The sequence below is a fragment of the Metopolophium dirhodum genome, chromosome 4, assembly GCF_019925205.1.
Source record: "Metopolophium dirhodum isolate CAU chromosome 4, ASM1992520v1, whole genome shotgun sequence".
Lineage (NCBI taxonomy): Eukaryota > Metazoa > Arthropoda > Insecta > Hemiptera > Aphididae > Metopolophium > Metopolophium dirhodum.
The window spans coordinates 7,389,556-7,412,179 of NC_083563.1; the positions used below are offsets into that span (position 1 = coordinate 7,389,556).

General features: G+C 26.6%; 1 protein-coding gene across 1 annotated transcript in view; it reads right to left on the reverse strand.

Annotated features, from left to right (window-relative positions):
- Positions 1-22,624, reverse strand: part of LOC132943702 (uncharacterized) — a 263,660-nt gene that overhangs the window by 60,343 nt on the left and 180,693 nt on the right. The window contains exons 5-6 of the mRNA XM_061012754.1: positions 13,736-13,897; positions 9,910-10,044 (exon numbers count right to left, since the gene is read on the reverse strand). Coding sequence (XP_060868737.1) covers positions 9,910-10,044; positions 13,736-13,897 — 297 coding nt within the window. The remainder of the gene's footprint in view (positions 1-9,909; positions 10,045-13,735; positions 13,898-22,624) is intronic.

A 22,624-nucleotide genomic window follows, 5' to 3' on the forward strand; every position in this document is an offset into this window, starting at 1 on the left:
TAAATATTGTTTACAAAGTTGGCACATTATATGCTTTTATACACATATAGAGTACAGACTTTTTAAATTGTTCAGCTTCGATTAGTGGTAAATAAAAATCAATATACAATTGTTGTTAAATTATGCAGCGTCCAAACCAGAATACATTTGTCACTAACATTCGATTACGTTACCACTTATCTAAACCAGAAACATTGTCGGTGAGAATTGTCGGAAACATATTATCATCATGTTTCAGACAAATGTTTTCTTGGTCTGGAAGCGGCTTAACGCAAAATACAATTTTTAAATAAACACCGTTTAAATGCGTATAACTTAATAATTATAATTTAATAGCATTGAAAAACCCATATTATATTGATTAATTATTATAACCTTATATTCAAATTGCTTATCATTTATTACGCTTACGTCGTAAATAATATTATATTTCATCAAAAAAGTGGGTATTTAAAATATTCATTTATATTTTGATACATTCAATCTTTATTACCAAATTATTAAGTATTAGGTGTACTCAACTGCAGAAAATTACCAGAACAGAAATTAAAACATTTTTTTTTTTGATGACATTTATACAAATTTGATAGCTTTGAATAGTTTTTCAATAAAATATAAGGCACCTATTTTAAATAGTACCTAGAGACATTCGAGTTTTAATGTAAGTTATTTCATCATAAAATGAAATAGGTTCCTAACCAGAGTTAAAAACATTTATATATCATGCATCGCTAATCATATTTTGTTTTTTTAGTCTCTTAAGTGCATGCATAAATATTTCAAAAGACTCCTGTTGTTATCGGGTTTAAAAATTGTTTTGAAAAGTTAAAATATGTCCCAAACCATCCGTATTTAAGAATAACATTGTATTATTCGGTGTCATACTGTTGAAAGATACAATTTATATCCAATAGAGCACGGAAAATTATGAGTCAGCGAGGGAAAGATAATGGCCAGATTATAAAAATAATAATAATACAAATATGATATAAGGAATACTGTTAAAAGAATTATGAGCTTCATCGCTCTTGTCCTTAATGGCTAATACAAACGTTATATTACAAAGCTATATCAGTATATACTCTTTATAATTTATTTATTATGTAAGTACCTAAGTTTAAGATGAAAATAATATAAAGTGATTTGTATTTTTTCGTGTACCTATGGATTATATATTATTTTACTTCGTTAAAATGTAGGTAATTATTATTACATAATAATATAGAATCCCGTGTTATTATAACAGATGTCAGATACTGAGATACCGAGATACCATCATAGATAATCGTAATCCTTTGTAAAATGATTAGTGCACGATATTTTTGATGACTTTCAACAATTTCCTTTGACTTCAAACTAATTTTTTACAACGGTTAAAATGTGTATAGCATATACAATTAAGTTCATTCGACTTACGAATGTTGGAATGTTATAAAAACGGTTTAAGCCTAAAAAAACCATAATATAATCCGATTGCGTTTGTAGAACATAAAGATGGGTACCATGTTATATTAATATGTTAACAATAAAATAATTTATGCTTTTTTTCTTCAAACGATTTTTAATTAACGGGTCTGTAGTAATACATTCATAACTCTGAACCAATTTTACTTAGGTACTCGAAAAATAACCAATGCACAGTACTATTGTAAAGGAAGTAACGTACTCTAACGACTATATTTTGTTTGTAACGCTTTACGTCGGTAATTTCGTTAAAATTGTTTTAAAGTTTAACTCTTCACAGTTCAGTTTTCAGTGGTTAGGAAAAAATTGTGTACCTATTATACTTACTACTTACACTGCAAATTTCAAGCACGTTTTCTATGAATAGGTTGCATGGGCTGATGTTATTAGGTTTTTATACGTATTAGATATCAACACTATTTTTATTTTATAGGTATATTATATATTATTATTATTTTACATACTTAGTTACTTTTCTGATTGAAAAATAAATTAATTGTATTACAATTTTATTTAAATAACGGGTAATGTAACCTAATTATTTTTTGTAAGTAGCTTATCCAATACTTCTATTGTACGTAATGAAATATTTATAAATAAACGCACATCTAATATAATACTCTATTATTATATCATAAAATTCTATTATTCTATGGATGAACGATCGAACCATTTTGATTTTATACAGGTAGTTAATGTATTTTATAAAATTACATCATTTATAAAAAATGAAAGAAAATCGATTACCTATTTATTTAGAACAAACTTAAATTTGTAATATTTTAGATCAATCTTTAAACTATAAATAGTTATTAAATGTTTTTCAACGAATAATATTATGAAACCATAAATTGGGACATTATTTATTTAATAAAAAAAGCACTAACCCCTCTGGCTTGTATACGATACAAATGATAAATGGCTAAACTAATTAATTTATGTTTCTTATGCCAATGACCAATTATTCATGGTTAGATAATATGAAAAAATAGATAATGTAAATGCAGCATACTTATAATTAAAGAGCTGACATTGAAATAATGAAAATAACCATAATATGATTGTCCCTTCCTGATACACACACACACACACACACACACACATCAATAATTAAATGTGAACTAAATATTTATCAAAACAGAAATATATAGAATAAAAATTGTATGAATGAAAAATATTATTAGTATATAAAAATAATATGCATGTTGACTGTCTGAAATGTACTAATTTTTTTTATTAAAAAGTAAAATATTATATTATTATTTATTTTATATTATGTAACTTCAACGTGTTTTAATAATTCATAATTACAGTTAGGAATTGTATGTTATTATAAATGAGGTTTATTCAAAATGTATGCATGCAGTGAAAATAATTTATGTGTAGCATGAAATTTCTGATATTATGCATATTGTACCATTAGATACATTTTATCCGACGTCACGATTTTATAAAATATATGAGTGTTTCATCTAAAGTAAATAATATTTGAATAATTGTTCACTTAACACATTTTTTTTTATCAAAATATAGTCGTTCAAATTTGAAAAAAAAATGTGTCCTCGCATATACAATTTGTAAAACGTATAAGTTTTACTACATTTTAATTAAAATATAAACATCAGTCCAACACCTAAATAATACAGTTTTTATAGCTATAAAGTGTGAATAATAATAATGATATTATGTAATCAGTTCTGTTTTGACCGTCGCATTATACACACATATCGCGCTCGTTAACGTTATCGTGACAGCAATGCAATAGTTCCATAGACTTATAGAAATAGACGGAATATTTGTCCCTAGGACTGGGAGGCGTGGTCATGCCAAACGGATTAAGATGAGATAGCGATGAGTGAGAGAAATTCCATTAATCCGAGGACAGCCAATACATAGCTTTAATAGCGCCCGATCCTCGTAACAATATCCACCCTTGCACGCGTTATCATACCTAATGTTCCGTCTATTTCTATAAGTCTATGAATAGCTCACAAATACAATTGTTTACAACGTTATATAATTATATCTGATATCAGACCATGTATCGTATTAACCAATCACAACGAAATTGTATTGGTTAATTATCATCACCTTCGTAGTCTCTTAAACTGGGTGATAAAAAAAGCAAACTCTTTGTTTCTCCAAACCGATATACGCCTCTCTCCGAACACTTAGTTTCGATACTTCATGCACTCAGCCTCAAGGCCAGGTCACGGTCAACTCGAACTCACCACCAATACAAATAGAAAACGATTAAATTACTCGTAAGTCGCTGCCAATGTATGTTACGAATATTACCAATATATTAAGTACTTTAAATCAGGATCTTAACCATATTTTGTAACCAGCTGGGTTCACAATTTCAACAGAAAAAAAAAGGTCTAAAGATTGAACCTAACCACTGCCTTCATCAAAAAATTTTGGATTATCTCAATGAGTCAGAACTGTCAGGTCATACATTTGCACCTCTATACCTTCGTCCAATCAAAGCGATAATTCTTCACCTGCATCAGTCCAACCCACTCGTAGACATTAAAACTGCCAAAAAGAATTGTGTTTCTCCGTTCAGTGAATTTAAAATATCCTCAATATGACCAAAAAACTTCCACCGTCACTATTTTCTGTGAGCATCGTAAAAATTTAGTTTAACCCAAATATTTTTAAACTGACAAAATTGCTTATTTCCAAGGTCATTGCCGAAAAATCCAGAAAAGTTCGCCAACAGCCACAATGTAAGCGGTACCAGTCGTATGGGCAGACTCAAAGATATTGTTGCCATTCACTACGCTGTGTTAAATTTAGCCTAAGTCCCTTCACTAAAAACGGTACAATTCATACAATACATTGATTTATATAAAAAGTTAAAACTAACCCACAACACGAAACGTTCTTTTCATTCAAACAGTGCAAATGAAAAAAAACTGTTCATATGGTTCCGACTACCAAGGTTATAGAAGCTCATACCCAGACTAAAATGAAAACATATGCAAAATTCACATCAAATGAAAATTTACCGTAAGAAACCGTCGCCACCATGTTATTACAATCCATTTCCAATTTAAACTCTATCGTCAGTTCACTGATTTCCCTTCTTCCCTCTATTATAGACGCATTTACCTCTTAAGATACCAGTAGACATTTCTCCCTATTCATGTTTAATATTTCCACAAATATAGCTCCATCCAGCTCTATAATTCCATCATTAGTGACAATTATCATTTTATTATTAAGTATAATATCTTAAATTATGTCTCATTATTATTATCACTATAGTTAATATTTATTAGGTATAACCTACATGATGGTAATAGTTTTATCATAAAATACGTCATATAGATTAGTCTATTAGTATTAAATCGTCTTAGTACAGTAAATATTTCAAAAGGGATCAATAATAAATTGCTATTGTTATATTCTCTATAGTAAAGTTAGGAATAATTATAAAAGACTCCAAATATTTATGAACTTGCCGTTTTGTTTGAAACTTTAATTATGGTTAGATTTTTCACTAACCATAAAATATTGTTACAACCACCATTTATTTAAAATAGTCCAACTAAAAAAATGTTATAAAACTCTATCTAATGTTGATTAAAATTGTGTATGTTTTTAGGTTAACCAAATATTTCCAATCATACCTTTATAAGGCAGGTGGTACTAAAACTAAATTATTTTTTCAGTTACACAAAACCTACGACTGTGTGAGTACCTATGCTATAAAATCTTATCTTCGACTGTTTGAATATGATTCTGTTCCTATTTGAAAGTAAGAATGTATAAGGCTGAAATAAAATAAGTTCTGGATTAAATTGTTATCCCGCGACCCACGACATATATTACAGAACACATTGGAATTCAACCTGTGTTTGCACTAACTATGCGATATTGATTTTAAGAAAGTGTGTGTCAATTTAATAAAGATAAATCATTAATACTAGAAATACATCCACCCCAATGTATATTTATATCAATATTGGCCTCTGTAGAAGCTTGTGCAAACGTTTAAAATATGCACAAAACATAATAAACACAAATTTATTACGTAGGTATGTAAATATCTATATAATATTAATCGTGTTCAAATTCATCCCAAGACATCTAAACTACTTTTTTATTAGATATAGTTGATAATGGTTTTCATTAAAATATAATAAAATAATAACTTAAAAATTTAGCTAATAATCAAGCATGTTGTATTTTATATAACTAGTGGATTATTATCTACGATACGAAGATATCAACCGATATTATCTTGTGGGTGTTTCAATATTTACCAAAAAGTCATAATGTATATCAAAATTGCCAACATTCACTATAAAATTAAAATTTTTTTTTGATTTGTCAAAATTTGCCAATTTAAGTTGTCTATGTTAACTATTTTGGTAACTGTCAGCATTCATCATACTGTACGCCTCCACAGTAGCAAAATAATATATTCTAAGATTTTCTATTTATGTGAGTGGTTATTTGCATACTATAATAATAGTCACACATTGTAGACAACATAACTTTTTTTTCAATCAATACAAACAGTCCATGATTAGGTTTTAATGTAGATCTGCTTAAGTATAAAATATATTATAAGATATAACTCATATAAAAAGCTAACCACCGTATTTTGCATGAAATACATGTTGCTATTTTCTACTCCATATACGTAATGATGTCAACGAGTTTTCATAGATAATTACTTGATCGACAAAATAACAAAATATTGTATTGCATACTTTTACATATTTCGGTCGCGTTAGTGAATATTCTTAATTTATATGCATATTTTGTCTGTAATATACATTTATAATGGGTATAAAATATTATTTATTCTCTACAAGTTTAATAATATGTATTCTATTTAAATTAAGCTTTGAAATTTTGATTTATAGAAATGTTATTTCCCAATATTATCTTGAGTTATTAAAATCTGTAAATTAATTCTGAATAAATCCAACGTTAAACCTGATCTTACCAATTAAAGCTGATTTTTCAATTATTATTATAAGATTCAAAATGCTCGAAACATAAAATTTACTACTTACAGAAGAATTAGAAATAGTATACAAAGTTGTCAAAAACCCTTCTTTTATTTTAAATACCCTTCTTAAAAATTAATCCAGTGCAGTTATTAAAACGAAATGTAGTGATGTTGTCAGTAAAAGTACTGGACCAAAATGTATTATTAAAAGATATCTATTTAATTAATTAGTTTTGACGATTTTCTCATGCGAAATAGTTCACAGTAAATATTGGTCGATTTTAAGTAGGTATGTGCATCAACAGCAATCGCAGTTTTTCGTCTTACAATTATTATATCCTTACTATAATCACTGATATAATTTCACAAAAATAAACACCTATGGAACACGTTGTTAAAACTTCTAGTTTTTTCTATTTAGTATAAAATGTTGTTGTAGAAGTCTACAACATACAATTTTAACTTTTTATTCTAACAAGCATTACAATTTTATGTATACAAATATATACGGTGGCTCTAATATTTGTTTTGCTTTAAATTAATTTTATAGGTACAATTATAATAATTAAATTATATACTTTATTTTTTCTTACATATTTTTACCTTTATATTTGCATGCGTATTTAATAATTATTAGTGTATAAAAATAACGTAATAATAATTTGATCACATATGTGTTATATAACGTGTACAATTAGGTAAAACTAAAATTTATAATTTGTTTCGTTATACTAATTAAGTGAATATAGGTAGTAGGTACGCGTATATAAAATATTGGTTCTTCATATTAAGTTATAACGATTTTAATTACAAAATGTTTTATTCATATACAGCCATATAGCAGCTGTTATATTATAACCATAAGGGTAATATATTTACAGTTTATAATTGACAATTAACGTCAATACATTTTACAATTTTACAGCTAAAATGGAAAATATTGCTTTATGCACTCCAGTTTTAATATTAGAATTTCATTCTAAATACAAGTCGGCGTGGCTCTTATTAACGTAGACAACGAAGTTTTATTTATTTTTGTTTTAAGGGGTATGATAATGATGTCTCCTCTTATACGTGTACAAGCTTATAGCATACTAAAGGTTTAAGGTTTTCTGAGACAAATATTTAAAATATAAAATATGATATCAAGATAAAACTCGCCGTTATCCTAGGTATTATACTAGAAAAATAATACAAAATGTCTAGCAGACATTACAGTATACAGGGTGATTTACCAATAATGCTCACCCACATTTTTTTCATTCAACTTAATCAAATTTTGATTTTTTCGGACATTTTTTTATTTACTTATAACCCATGTTTTCAAATTCTTGATTCACTACCTATATAGGTACCTATTTAAAGTATACCAACTTAAAGACTACCCTGTGGCAATATATAAACTCCTTTTTTTTAAATGAGAAACCCCGCTTCTTATTTTACCGTAAATTGTTTAGGGGATATATTTTTTTGAAAATGTTTATGTAACTAATTCAAAACTCAAAAGAGTTCTTATTTTTTCTATTTAAATGTTTAAAACTTTAAAATAATATTTAGTAGTAAAAAAATCTCAAAATATAGTCTTTAAGTATATTTAAAAAATTATAAATAGGATTTTTAATAATTGCATTATTGCAGAAGAATAAGGGGATATTCACTGTCCATGCTTGGCGAATCACCCTGTATAGGCTAGTATATAACATGTAACTTTTAAAATGTACAGAAAATAGCGATATAATGATATAAATATAAATACAATATGACATATTATTTTATTTCATTGTGCATGTTCTAAAGACTAATATAATTTGTTAAATTAAAAATTATTTTATTTACATTGATTGAATCCTATATTTAAAAGTATCTTATTTGATATTTTAACACTAGGCATTTGCAATAGGTATACATAAATATATGTTTTCATCTCCCACCTATTCTAAGCCATTTAGGCTACTAACTGATGTCCGTTTAGTTTTATGTAGTTATTACCACCCCACTATAGCCTCTATAGTCTAAACGAACCTATTGGTTTTTTGTCGTGGCTTTTAAATACGATAAAATATCGCTACGCATTTCCAAATCTATGTAAACACAACAATATTTCCATTTATAGTGTTTTATAAAGAATGCAATTTAAACAGATCGAAAAAGGTTTGAATGTATTTTACCATTCAGCATTACTTATAGTTCTTATAATGAAAACACTCGAATCATGACAAATATACAACACTTAATTAAACTGTGAATGTATTGAATACAAACAACAATTCTATACGTTATATGTGTATTTTGAACACAATGAAGGTGTAAAATACATTTACTACAATATACTCCATTTATGCAGATTATCATATTTTTACAAAGTTCATAAATATAATAAATAACAATTCTTATACATTCATATAAATATTTTATTTTTAAACAGGTGTTTCAAATTTGAAATACTCTGATAAAAATCAAATACAAATATTAAAAACAATTGCGCCAGCCAAAAAAAAAAAATAAAAATATATACAACAATCTAATCCAAGTATTATGAACGTGGTAATTTATAATTTACCTTTACTCACTAATCACTTTACTCTTTAAATAAGTATTTACGATTTATTAAAATATAATTTTAACATATTAATTAACTTATTTAAGGTGATGAATATTAATTTGTATAATATGGTACTTTACGTTACCTACCTGAAACTTTTACTTTACACAAAGTTGTGAGATGTGTTAAAATAAACTGTTGTTTTCTGCTTATAAATTTAGAATGTGGTTAGCTTTTTAAATAAAGTTCTAAGCCAGAATATAAAGTAACAACTTACAGTTAGTACTAAAGTACTGTAAAACATATTAATCTTTGTTTTATTACCTATTTAGTGTAAATAGTTTTTTTTAATCTATTAAATTTAATATAATCTGTTAAAAAATTATTTAATTTTGTTTTTTTGTAACGGGATTACCTACCTATATTAAATATTATGTATGCTTAATAATTAATAATTTTTAATTCTATGTGTAAATAAATATGAATGAAAAAAATGTATAATGAAACTCCATTATATTTTAATATACCAGATAACAGAATACCATTAAAACAAATAACTAGAAGTCGAATTGTATAGAATTGATACATTATATTATATTATATTTATATTTATATTATATTATATGATTATAGATACATTATATTATATATAATATATATATTAATTTATAATTCTGTCTTTCTATATGATCTAATATAGTATTTTGATTAATTTATTGATATACATATATTTTTAATTTAAAATACGAGTTTTATACCTAAGTAGGTATTCAAAAATACTTTCATATTTATTATTCCAACTAATAATAACTTTTAACCATCACCTATAGATATGAATTATGAAATAATATGTGGTGTTGTTCATTAAAACTCTTTTATATTCATTAATGCCTAAAAATATTTATATATAATCTAATAAATTAAAACTTACATTTTCAATGACACAAATTAGATTTATTGTGCTTCCTTTGCCAATATGGTACTCTTCTCTTCCTAGAATTCGAGCCGTTGGTACGATCACATCCAAGTTATAGTAATGCGAAGCAATACCCGTTCCCATCGCCACCTTACAAAAATTTATCATGATATAATATTTAATATTATTTATATAAAATATTCTTTTTTATGATTTTAAAAAATAAAAATCTTAGACCAACGTTTCTCAACATCGATGTCTCGTGAAGTCTCCATAGGTGTGTCGCGAAATATTATGATTATGGAAAAAGGTTTCTCTTACATCGAGGATCATCTTGAATTTTTGATTAATAGTTTGGAATAAAACTTGAAAGATGACATGAGGAACTACTTGTCAACGATTCAACCACGGACAAAACTTATAATGAAGGGAAATTTCTCACAAGGGTCTAGGACTAGATTTTTATAATGTTATCGTACTGTATGTAACTGTTATTCCATATCAATAAATGTTATATGTTTAATAAATTAAATTATGGTTTAATAAGAGTTTACCTAACTTTATATTAAAATTAAAACTAATAAATACATAATAAGTCAGTGTCAAGTACTCAAGTGTGCCACAGTTAAATATTGGTTGGGATTAGTGTGCCGTGAGGAAAAAAGGTTGAGAAACGCTGTCTAAGATAATATTATTTTATATTCTTGTAAATGTAGTTGTTATTTTATCAAATAATCCTTAAAAATCGTTTCTACATAAAATATTATCTATTCAGTTGTTAAATTGATTTATGAATATTTTATAAGCTGACTAGTCAATTGTAGTGAGTATATTATGCAAGTGAGAATATTCAGGGGGACGAGTAACCTCATTAAAATTCTTTAAATTGTGCTTTACTAACTGGATTCAAGTTGTTATTCAAAATTCATTGAAGTAAAACCTAAGAATAATTTTTAAATATAGTTTTTTGTTCTCTGATATTTAAAAATAAACAAATTATTAAATTATATATTTATACTTACAAATTACACTTATCGACTAAAATTATAATAAATATTATTACTTATACAATATTATATTATACTACTTTTATTTATAATTTATCATATTGAAACGAAATCTAATAACTTTCGCTGCCTTTAACTTATTAAATATTTTAGTTTAAATAAATTATAAAATAAATCTTCTAAAATATTTGTTAATATTTTTACATGTGAGATCTAAATATCATATGCTATATTATGCTATTAGGTATATCAGTTAATATATTCTGAATATTTTATAGTATTATAGTTTAAGCTCTTAGCGTCAAATCAGGTATTCGTATGAATTAAATTAAAACCATCATCCTTCCATCATCCTAATGTACATATCTATCAGTTTCTTCGTCTTAACGGCTAAAAATGTATAATGCTGACATATTTATCTATTACATTGTTACCAAAATTCATCTCAAATATACCACCTGAAAAATCTCACTTTTGAAATTATCCAATGAATTTTAAAATATAGGTATATTATTATCACTAATAGAATAAAATAAATTTTAAAAAAAATTATCAATTCAATAACTAATGTAATTTAATATGTTTTCATAGGTATGTATGTACCTATTAAACATGTCATATCGAACATTTAAGAAATGTGAATAAATGTATAACATTTACTGTTTAAATCTTCCACACGTATACTTAAACTTTGAACTTGTGATATCAGACAATCAGTGTTTGTGAACACAATAAGTAGTATTCGTTAAGATTTCGCTTGTTTGCAGTGATTTACTGATCTTAGAACAGACACTCGTGGAAAATTTAAATTAGTCTGTCATACAAATAAGTTCACGACATTGGGATAGTAAAGTACTCGAAATGTATATCGAAAGATCCTTCAGAGGCGAGTAAACATCAAGCAATATCAACACTTGATGTTGTGTATTTTGTATAAGTACGTGTGTGCTGTATATACTAAATAGGCATAACTACATGAAGACAAAACATAAAATTAAATCATAATAATATTAATCCTTATTGTCTCTAAACTCTAGGCTATAGTTATTAATAAACTTAACTTATTTCACTTTTCAAAAATCATGATCCGCAGCACTAATACTCCAAATTTAAGGTAAAAAATATCATATTATAATTTTATGATGTAATATTACAACAATCTATGACCACAATAATTTTAATAATTTTATAACTAGTATAGGTATAGATTAAAATATAATTAAAAAATAATAATAACTGATAAATGATAATTGATAAGCAACACTATCAAATCTTAACCAGAATTGTTTTTTTTTTGTGTGCTTTTTATGAAGTTTTTCAGAAGAAAAACATTTTAATATTTAACTTTGAGGGTGGTTTCTAGTTATCAAATTAGATACATTTAATATTACAAATTATGGTAATTTTTTGGTCAAACTTGTCAGTAGGTACTCATTAAAATAGTCTAGAGCTATTATGAACATGTGAAATTGTATACGATTTTAGCTGCTTTCGATTTAATTATAGTGATAAAATGTTTATTTCTAACTAAAAAAAGCCTGAAAATTAAATAGGTAGGTACAACTGGACAAGGTTTCTCTTAATGTGTACTGATGGTTATTTATATATATCAAAAATTAATTTTTTTATTTTACGTGTTCGAAGTTTAAAAAATGTTGATAAAATTCGTGAAAATTTCAACAATTTGCAAATTATTTTGTAGTTAGCAAATAGTTAGGTTAGGTAAGTCTTGAAAATGAAATACGAGGTCTCTTATGAATTTATCTTATAGCAATTTAAAATGATGCAAAAATATACATTTTCTCAATTTTAATTTGTAATTTTTTTTAAATGTAATAACTGATAAAATTCTTTAACATTTTGAATATGTTTTTGAATAATTTCAAATAATTTTGAATGTATAGATAGTTAAAAATGTATAAGATTGAAGACGTTGTTTGTGGTTGTTGTCATACCAGAGCGTCTTTACTTGAAATACTATTTAAAATATTTCTGGTAAAGTGGTGTCTTGTCTACTCGAAAATTAATAGCCTGCAGGTTGCACATATCACTGGGCAGTCAGCTACCCACACTGCCACCCTCGTAAACATACATATATGTTTTGTTTTTTTGTAGTAAGTAATTACTAATTTATTACTCAAATATAACTAGAAAATAAAACATAGGTACCTATATGAGTATTAACTTTATTTTAAAGCATTTTATAATCCCAACCTATACTTGGAATTAAATGTTTTAAGTTGTAGTGCTTTAGAAGCGTTATCGCTTTCGTAAAACTCCGGCAACACACAATTTCTTTGTTTATACAAAAATCGTTATAATTAACTTTTTGAGTTTTAGATACTTATTTTTTTTAATGGCGACCATTTTTAATTTTAATATTTTGAAGCAGAATACTTGATTCATAATTTTTTATGTACCTAATTAACATTGAACCACACATGTCTATTATATATAAGCAAATTAATGATGCGAAAATTCTAACTCTGGTATTTGCTAGCTACCACGTAAATCTTATTCGATTAACAGTTAATATTCGTTTTTTGAATCTAAAATTTTAAAAATTAATAAATATAAAACTCAAATCATTAAATCATCTAAATTGTCAATTATATTTTTTTTTGGTATCTATTAAAATCTTCAATTACTTTTAAGGAAATGTATCAATTCTTTTCTTTTGATTTTTTCTTAGATGATTATTAATATACCTAATATTTATTTATTGTTTAAGAAAAAAACATTTCAAATATTTAAATAATATCTTAGTCTTAGTGTACAGTTTTCTTAAGATTATTTTTATTAAAACTAATTTATATTTATGAAAATCATTATACCTGGCATTCATATGAACCAGCATCTCTCTTTTGTACATATTTGATCTGTAAATCCCAATTATCTGCGTTGTCTGCATGCATTACATGAAATCTGTCATCGTTTGTATACATAAAAACACCGGAGCTTAGTATATGCCAATCTCGACGACGAACCCACGATACCTGAAAAAAAATATATTGTTATTGTTATGAACTCACATACTAGCAGAACTGGAAATGTAACACATTAAGCACCTTCGAAAATTCCCTCACAATTCAAAATTATATAAATATACAGTGAACCACCAATTTTTTATTTTTAAAAATATTTTAACAAAAAATCATTTATAAATTAACTATTGAAAAGTCTTACACGACATGTTCGTTTACTTTTAAATAAAAATAATTTCTATATTGGTATTCATAATTTGATAAAATAATGAGTATCCTCTTATAATAAAATATGTAATACAATTTTTAAATTTTTAAATTTTTTTAGAAATTTGTGAAAATTGCAAAATACAATTTTTAATTTCATTCAAAAATACATGAAACAGATTCTAAATAATACGAGAATTGCATGGACAACTTTGGAAAACTATACAAAGAGTATTTTAATTCTAGCTAAAACTAGTGACAATATTATAGTACTTTAACATAAATTTAATGTGTTCTAAATTGACCAATTTCATGATTTCACGATGTCAAAAAAAAAAAACATAAAATGGTAGTACAAAAAACTTTCTTCTTTTTTCTTATTCATTATACATAATGATAATACACAATTTTAATGAAGTATTATTAAACAATAATAAGTTTTTAATTTCTTCTATCGTAATTATACGATTATAAAATACTTTTCAACATAAATAAACTCAAGTACTCCGGAGGTAACTGTATGGCATTTATTATTCAAAGGTACCTACTGTAATGTGTACTCATAAAATTAGTTCATTTCTGGATGCAAAATAAATGTTACTATATTAATTTAATCAAAATAGATCTGTTAGAGCATATTTAAAAAAAATCATAATATTGAATTGTTCAATATTTTATCGGCCTATATAAATCACTGATAAGTTTGCATTTAAAATTCATAGTCTATCAAGCTATAATACAGATACAGACCATTCATTGAAATGTCAAATACAAATCATATGAATCAATGCCTTTATCTGGGTACTGCACTTCAAAAACCGTATTATTATTATCTGTTTGAAAATAATAATATGTTATTGTATAAAAATGTCTATAACGATTATGACTTCTGCACGATATAATATTATTATGGTACTCAGAATGAATCAATACGAGTATTTTTTTTTTTTCATTTAATTTAAGGCTTCAAATACAAAGGTTTATTAGCCTACTATGGTTTACATGACTGGTGGTAACATTTAGTTATAGAAAATTTGGTTTTTTTACATTAATAATTTATAAATATAATTTAGATGTTAAATTTGGCTTCGTTGATCCATTGTCTTATATATTCGTTGTTAGGTAATACGAGTATTATAACTTATAAGCATAAGTACTATGTCCTTTGTACCTATAACTTAAAATCATAAAATATAGTCATTATGCGTAGATGGTAGATAATTTATAAATATTTTCTAACAGCTAAGTGTATAATTGCAACTATATTATATACCAGATTATCGTACCACAAATTCCTAATTTAAATCTTGCCTTGAAAGTCTGAGAGAATTGTAATCAATTTCATACCGCAGAATATCACTTATTCAAAACTGGACAAAGATTTCAATCTATTAGTAAGAAACTTGAGATAATTGTATAGATTCTTACAATGTCTGTCTGTACAAAACCTCTTGAAATAATAGGGACTGAGGATTATATTGTATTACTAAATGTATTAATTTTAGTTTAATTAATATTATTGTAGAATACGGATACCCGTAAACAATACGAAATAAATTTACCAGTAAATATTGATCCCTACTAGACACTGTCAATTAAATAGAACATAATTTATTGAACGATTTTACCCGGACCTTTAGAAAAAAAATAATTTATAAATATTTAATTTAGACGAACATATTATTATATTTATACAACATGCTATTATTGCGTAAAACTAATTTTTTTAACCTAGTTGTATTATAATATATTCAAATTTCATTTGATCCACTTATAAATCATACACATACGTTGTAAATTCCATAATCTACTATTGAATCGATCGATAAATTCATAGGGAACTGAATATAATATACAATTTTATTTTTGAAAGTATATGAGGATTTTAATTTAAAGACTACTTATTACGTAGAACTCGAATTATTAGATATTATACAAATGGTAGGTTTTCGTTAAACAAAACACCATGATTAAGTTATTATCAAATTGAACAAAGTTGAATATAAAACAAAAACACTAAATAAATGTTCAAGTCATAAAATTATTTATACGTTGCAAGTTGCATCCATAATCTATAATAATATATATAGGCCATACGCTCAAACTTAACCATACTTCCTATAAAACACAAGATTAATACTTGATAAGTACATTAACGTCATACTGCAGACACGATGACATAGACGTATGGCATTATGTCAAAACCATTATACATCAAACTCACGTAGGCGCGTCGATTATATTGTGTACTTGGGGGGGGGGGGGGGGGAAGTTGCATCGGATTATTTATTTAATTATTGCGCCCCGGCAGTTATAGGTAATCGTGTCCAAACGCGGCTCCGAGTGTGTTTCACATTGTGCGCGTGATATAACTTATTACTTCGGTCGCCCAACTTAACACGAACCGAATGAACTTGAGTCGTAAAGTTCCCGTCGGGACGACGACGATTACTTCAAAGCAAAACATTCGGTGCACGGCGGGCTGCGGCAAAAGTTCGGGCCGCAATAATAATGCCTGTGCTTAGTACGCGCGACAGCAGCTATAGCATTATTGAAATGACACGAACAATATTCTCACACGAACGCGTCGCCATCCGAAATTATTATAACATCGAATACGAGTGGGACGGGTGCACGGGTGGGGGGGGGGGGGCGCGCACATTATAATATTATTATGATCCCGCGAATGGCGTGTCGTCCTTAAACGGTTTACCGAAAATAATAATAATAATAATAATAATAATAATAATAATAATTGTCTGTTGTTCGGCACAGCCGCCGCCGGTGACCATCGCGAATAGTGATCGCACGCGACGAAGACACCGCAGCAGTTTGTCCGACGTCAAACCACGTCCGGTCCTCGCTCTCTGTCCGTCGGAGTTATAGTTCGCGAAACAATAATAATTGATGTAATTACGACGGTTCGTAACTTGTAGCGGCGGGACACGTCTTGAACGAAATGTATGTCTCGTCGAAAGTCAGTTTATCGCGGACGAATAAAATCAACCCTGGTTCTGTGTATAATAATGTGTTTTTTTTTTGCGTCTACAAAATATAATTATCGTATTTACTGAGTTTGGGGTGAGAACTCGGGGTGGTGCAGAACGGGAACGTTAAGGTCATCAGAAGGTATTTGTATTGTAATAGTTCACTAAAAGCATATTATCATTATTTCGATCTGAAACATGAACCGATATTGTACTCCGAAGCATTAGGATATTGTTATTATTGATAATAATATGTTAAATAGTCCGTATATACATGTCGAGAAACATTGTCAATATTAACCGTTATGCATACGTCCTACCTATATAGTAAATTGTCATATTGCGCAATGCAATATTAAAACCCACGTCAGTATTTCTATGTTCTATCGAGTATCAACAATAGCTGACTATAAACAATCTTCTAGTTATAAAAAATGTTGCTATGCCTTTTCAATATTTTAATATTGGTTCAAGTACGCTCGGCTTATGATGAGGATTTTAGTATTACATTTTCAAGCTTTATTAAATTTAAAAACGAAAATATTATGAATATTTAGCTACAAAATGATATGCTAATTTTCGTGATATTTACAAGTTTGAACTTCAACACTTATAAAAAATTATTGTGTCAATACATTTTCGATATTTTTAAATTTCTGTAAGAGCAACTCGTGAGGATTCTGATACTAAACATTTGTTGACATTGAAACAAACATTACAAATTAAACTTTAAAAAAATTGAGATATTTCAAATATACTCGTAGGTGCGTGTACCAAATTGTTACAATTGATAGTGTCATTGTGAGGAAAATGGAAACAATTTATTAAGTATATTTTCTATTATAATCAAATAGGTATTTGAAATCAGACTATAATCTCTGAATGATTATTATAATACAAGAAACTCGTGTCTAAAAGTTATGATAGTGCTTGCTCGCATTTTTTTTTTTTTTTTTGAGAAAAACTACTCAATAACTATCCAATTATTAGTTTTAAAAATACATTTCATCTTATATTTATGTAGGTATAACTAAACATAGGCTGGTAAAATCAATTTAATCTAAAATAGTTTGATATCAATTACCATATTAACTTCTAACCCGATGAATTAAAAATATTAATATATTTAAACAGCCAGGTTGAGACAAGAAATCCTATGAATTTAATATTTATGAAAATAATTTTCCATAAAATCTATATATACATTTTTAGCTTTTATGATAATGTTTAAAGGTTTTTTTAAATAATAATTTAGTTGTTTCAGCGCTTTTAAGAGGATGATAAAAACACGGGCTGTCATACCTAAATCAAAAACAATTGGTAACTATTATTTCGCTTATAAGTTATGACTTAAACGTTCGTTAAAAACGATTTTAAATCTTTCAAATTCAGTATACTTTGTAATTTATTTTTAACATAAAGTATATCTTAAACGGTTGGCACTGTCTTATGACTTATTATTTTTAATGAGATTCGAAACACATGAGATTGTAAGTAGTTCTGTAAAGGCAAATTTAGACTAAATATTATAGACTTTAATATTATAAAATATTGTATATATTGTATACCTAGACTATATTATAATATTATGACGATATTTCTATGTTGAAAACAGACTTGAATGTATGTATAGTGTGTATAATTTGGATTCTAAGAACAACTTTTTTCATTTACTTATATACATATGAAGAAACGTAATTTTTTCTATAGGTATTGAACGTAATAATACGTACATATTGATATTTTTTAAGTAAAATTTTATTAAGTATAAGTACAAATTGTATTTAAGTTGTATAATAAGAACAGCAAAACGAAGACAATAGGTACCGGGAATCGAAACCTTTTTTTGTGATCCTTATCGAGTAATAAGGACAATATTTTTGCAGAAAAAAACAGTATTAGATGTGTTAAGTACCTATTTAATATATTTTAGTATTTACACGTGTGATGCAAATACGATTCTTCATAGTAATTATTCAATTACAATTCAGTAGGTACGCTTCTATATAATACTTTAAATTATCCGATCTGTTCATAAAATTGCAAATGTTTGTGTGAATAACTGTAACACGGTCAACCTTAAATTCAATAATTGTTCGTACGTGAATAATCTTGCTGGAAAATTTTTTCAAAAATTTAGAAGACTCCATTACGTCGTAGGTTAGATATTAAAAAACTTTTCACTAATAGTACCTAACTGTGTAAATTTAAGGCTGCATCAAAGTTTCTTAATAAATCAGATTCATTCGTCTTTCTCTATAACTGAGATATAGAGACGACGATGCACGGTGCATCGAATATCCATAGTACCTCGAGAAAGATTTTAATGATATTATTGTATAATATTACAGGCCAGCCGTTACAAACTGTATTTGCGATTCGATCTTGACCAAAGTCGACGGTTTTCTCTCATAAGCCTTGTAAGAGTTTATTATAATATTTTATTTTTAACTTCCATTACCTACCTACTTCAATAGCTCGTTCGCATATTCACCATTAGTTTTTGTGTTTTTATAATGTTCATAAAAAAAAAAAAAACTAACCAGCCTTAAACTTGCAAAATGTATATTTTTATAAACTAAAGTTGTATGATCTTCCGACGTTCCACAGTTCCATGTTTATTGTATATATTATACAGTTGATGAATACATTATATTGTAGATGGCCATCAGTTGATATAGACGAGGTTTGATTTTTTAGGACTGCGCAGAATTTTGTGGCAATTGAAAGGGGTTAAGGTTACGACAAGGGTTTATTCGTAAAAACATCATAAAAAAATATATGGCCAGCTATAATAACTACCGATGTGATCCACGATATCGAAAGAAAATAATGCACTGAACACAATAATATACAAAAACGTTTATGTACGACGACCAGAATATTTTACTAACAATTATAATGCCTTACGTATACAATTAATTGTACTTTTGACGTTGTTTTTGTTCAGTTCAGTTTAAAAGAAATATATTATATTTAATAAAGTTTATCTTTGACCAATATCTTATATTATAATACATTATTACCTATATAAATATATGACGCATAATATACTGTAATCACTGATCACTTTTACAATGTTAATAATTTGTGCAAAATATTATAATGATTTAGAACAAATTAATTATTAGAAGTTCAATAATATAAATCAAGCTGTAGGATTCAATAATTCAATACAACCAAGATCCTATAGTAATTTGAGATGTCTAGATATTTTAACTTTAAAATATAATTTGATGGCTTTATTTAAAATTAGCGATGTACTTGAACATTATACTTATAAGATAATTAAATTAAAATTTCACGGGTAAATTTGTAAAATGTGTTAAATTACAAAATACTTGGGAATATTAATATGCTGAAAACACTGCATTATGAAACAGAATTACGTTTTGAAATCTAGGAAAAACATATACGTTCTATAAAATGTAAAAATATTTGTTTTTTTAATATTATATACAATTATAATATGAATAGCAATTATATGCCTATCAACATATTGAATGTATACCTAACTGTTAGTTTTGATTTATTTTTAATATAATATATTAAATTGAATATTTCATTATAATATTAGATTTATTAATTTAACTTTATTTATAATATCATCATAACATATTTTTAGTAGTAGCGAAGACTTGTTTTATTTTCGATACAACCAAATATAGTTAAGACTTTTAAACTTATATTAATATTTTTTATATTCTAGAACTTATTGTAGAATCTAGGAAGTCAGAAAATATCCCGGTATGCAAAATTAGAGCGCTCACTCATAAACATTTAAAATGGATCAAATATAAAAAATATTTTTGGCTGGTTGGTAGTATAAATTATAAAATGGTAAACTAAAAAAATGTTGTTATATTATTAAGTTAATATATTGACGATTCCTTTGTAGAAACATTAAAATATGTTTTAATGGTTGGCGTTCAGAAACAAGTTTCCCCTTAACTTAAATTTTTGAATTCGGCGCCATTGTAAAAAGCTATTTATTATACATTTGAAATGTATAAAGTATTCCTATGCATGTGAGTACTCTGGCTTTTTTTAATGTAATTCATTGAAGAAAATCGATTGGAAAATAACTTTGATGGATATGGTTGTTATAAAGATGTTTTTTTGGTGATGTGGGAGTAGTTATTCCGTAAAAGTATCTGGAATGTAGGGTCCCCGAAGTAGTAATGTTTAATATAATATTTTATGATAGTATAGGTAATATAGAAATACGATTTTATGTCATGACCATGTTTTAGACGCGACAAACAATCAAAAATCTTTATTGATACCTTTTTTTATTTTTAGATTAGATTATCCAATTGTTTAGGACATTTGTAAAATTGTGTATTTGCAGATGAATAAAATAATAGAAATATTACGACGAATTTCGTATTTTTATATGAATTTCCATTTAACGAACTAAATGTCTCACACACAAATTAAAATAGAAAATATTATGATGTTGGTTTAAATATAAATTATCTTATTATGCAAGCCAAAAAACAATTTTAGTATTAGCTAGTATAACCTACCTACTATAAACTACTATTATAATATTCAAGTCTATAAGTCTGATAAACAATTGATTGAATTTAATGACGCTAGTAACGGTGCAGTTTTTCTAGAGGTCCACGCAGCACCCTATGAAGGATGTCCGGTACAGTAGAAACCGTTTATAATGACGTTCAAGGGACCAAAGAAAATAGGTCATAATAACCGGTTGTCATTATAACCAAAATGACGAAAAAAAAATTGTAACTTCAATACATATTATTATTATTATTTATTTATGCAATGTATAATATAGAAAAAAGTAAAGATAAAAACATTTAATTATGTACATAACATATGTATTTAAAATAATTAGTTCAATTATTATTTAAAGAAATCTGTTATTTTAGATTGAACTTTGTTAGTATAAAAATCACGCTCTATTTTTTTCTAGTTCTTCAAAATTTATCTTTGGACTTACGTTATTCAGAGCCATATAATTTGCTAACATCTTTGCTGCATTGAACACTACAGTAATAGATAAATCTCCATCGGGAGTAACAGCTTCTTCACTATTATCGTCGTCCCTGCTTACCAAGGCCTTCAGCTAATTCATTGGCTTTCTGTTGAAGAATTGGTCCATTATTTGGAATGCATAGATTTCTTTAATTTTTAAACCATCGTAATAAAAAATTATCTAAATCTGTATGTGTACAATTTCTAAGTTTCTTAACTGATAATTTTTCATTTTGAAACTCTTGTTCGATTTTGTCTCGAGCTTTCCATATGTTGGAATTAGGTATGTCGGAATTTTTTTACCTTTTTTTAAACGAAAAATGACATTTGCCTTTTCTTCGATGGTGAATTGCTTTCGTTTCCTCATTTCACAATACAATTTAACACACGAACACAAAACACATTTAACCGCACAACGATTACTCGTACACTGACGATAAAATAAAATAAAATAAAACTAACGTCTAAACAACGATGTAATTTTTGGTATTATCGGTATTGTAATATTACCTTCGATAAAGTAAAGTCACTATAGATAAAA